At 58.3% G+C, this 925-nt stretch overlaps 1 protein-coding gene across 1 annotated transcript in view; it reads left to right on the top strand.

The window, feature by feature from the left end:
- The window catches only part of ARHGEF16 (Rho guanine nucleotide exchange factor (GEF) 16), an 8,192-nt gene that overhangs the window by 388 nt on the left and 6,879 nt on the right, over positions 1-925 (top strand). The window contains exon 2 of the mRNA XM_010131141.1: positions 308-468. Coding sequence (XP_010129443.1) covers positions 311-468 — 158 coding nt within the window. The 5' untranslated portion in view covers positions 308-310. The remainder of the gene's footprint in view (positions 1-307; positions 469-925) is intronic.

Below are 925 nucleotides of genomic sequence, written 5' to 3'. Positions count from 1 at the left end.
TGCCGCTTCTGCCTCTCTGGGCGGTTCTGGAAGCAGGCGGCTCCTTTGGATGCTGGTGGGGAAAAGCTGTTGGAAGAGAAGACATCTCAGTGCTGTGGCTTCTGAGTGACTGAGCATCCAAAACACGCTGAAGCTATTGGGGCAGGCCAGGCCCTGCTGAGATGATACAGGGAACGCTGTGCTGCCGGAGCAAAGTCGCTTCCAGTAGCTTTGTGCCAGCCGAGTGTAACTGAGATACAGCAAGTTTTAATTCCCTGCCTGGTTCAGTCAGTTTGTGTGTCACATCTTCGCCATCCTGCTTTTTCAGGCCATGTTTGAGATCATCACGTCTGAGTACTCCTACATGCACAGCCTGAACGTGCTGGTGTGCCACTTCATGCGGTCAGAGGAGCTGAGGGAGACCATGACACAGACAGAGCACCACCACCTCTTCTCCAACATCAGCGACATCCTGACGGTCAGCACCAGGCAAGTGGGGGCCGTTGGCATGGGGTTGGGGCCAGGCAGGGCTGGAGGAGGCCCCTGGAGCTCCGTTTGTCTGCCAGGTGAAAACAACCGTCCCTTGGATTGTGACGGTGCAGAGATACCCCACCTCGTGCCCTCCTTCCCAGAGCTCGTGGCACAGCTCACTCCCGTGTTACAGGCTCGGGACCTGCATGTCTGGGGAAAGACGGTCTGTTACCCCGACGTCTCTTTGGTTTTTAATGGTTATGATGGTGATGCTCAGTTGTGTGGCTGCAGTCAGGCACCAACAGCTGCCTGAGGCACTGCCCCCACGCCCGGGACACTCCTGTTTTCCTGGAAACGCCTCGGGTGTCCAGCGCTGCCACAGAAGTAGTGCCTCCCTTTGCCCCCGGGCTGGTGAGACGGGCTGGCGGAGCCGGTAGCTCCAGGCTGGCTGCGGCACGGGCAAAAACTGAGCACC

This window comes from Buceros rhinoceros, unplaced genomic scaffold (assembly GCF_000710305.1).
Source record: "Buceros rhinoceros silvestris isolate BGI_N320 unplaced genomic scaffold, ASM71030v1 scaffold18912, whole genome shotgun sequence".
NCBI classification, from domain to species: Eukaryota; Metazoa; Chordata; class Aves; order Bucerotiformes; family Bucerotidae; genus Buceros; species Buceros rhinoceros.
This window is presented reverse-complemented; position numbering and strand designations above follow the sequence as displayed.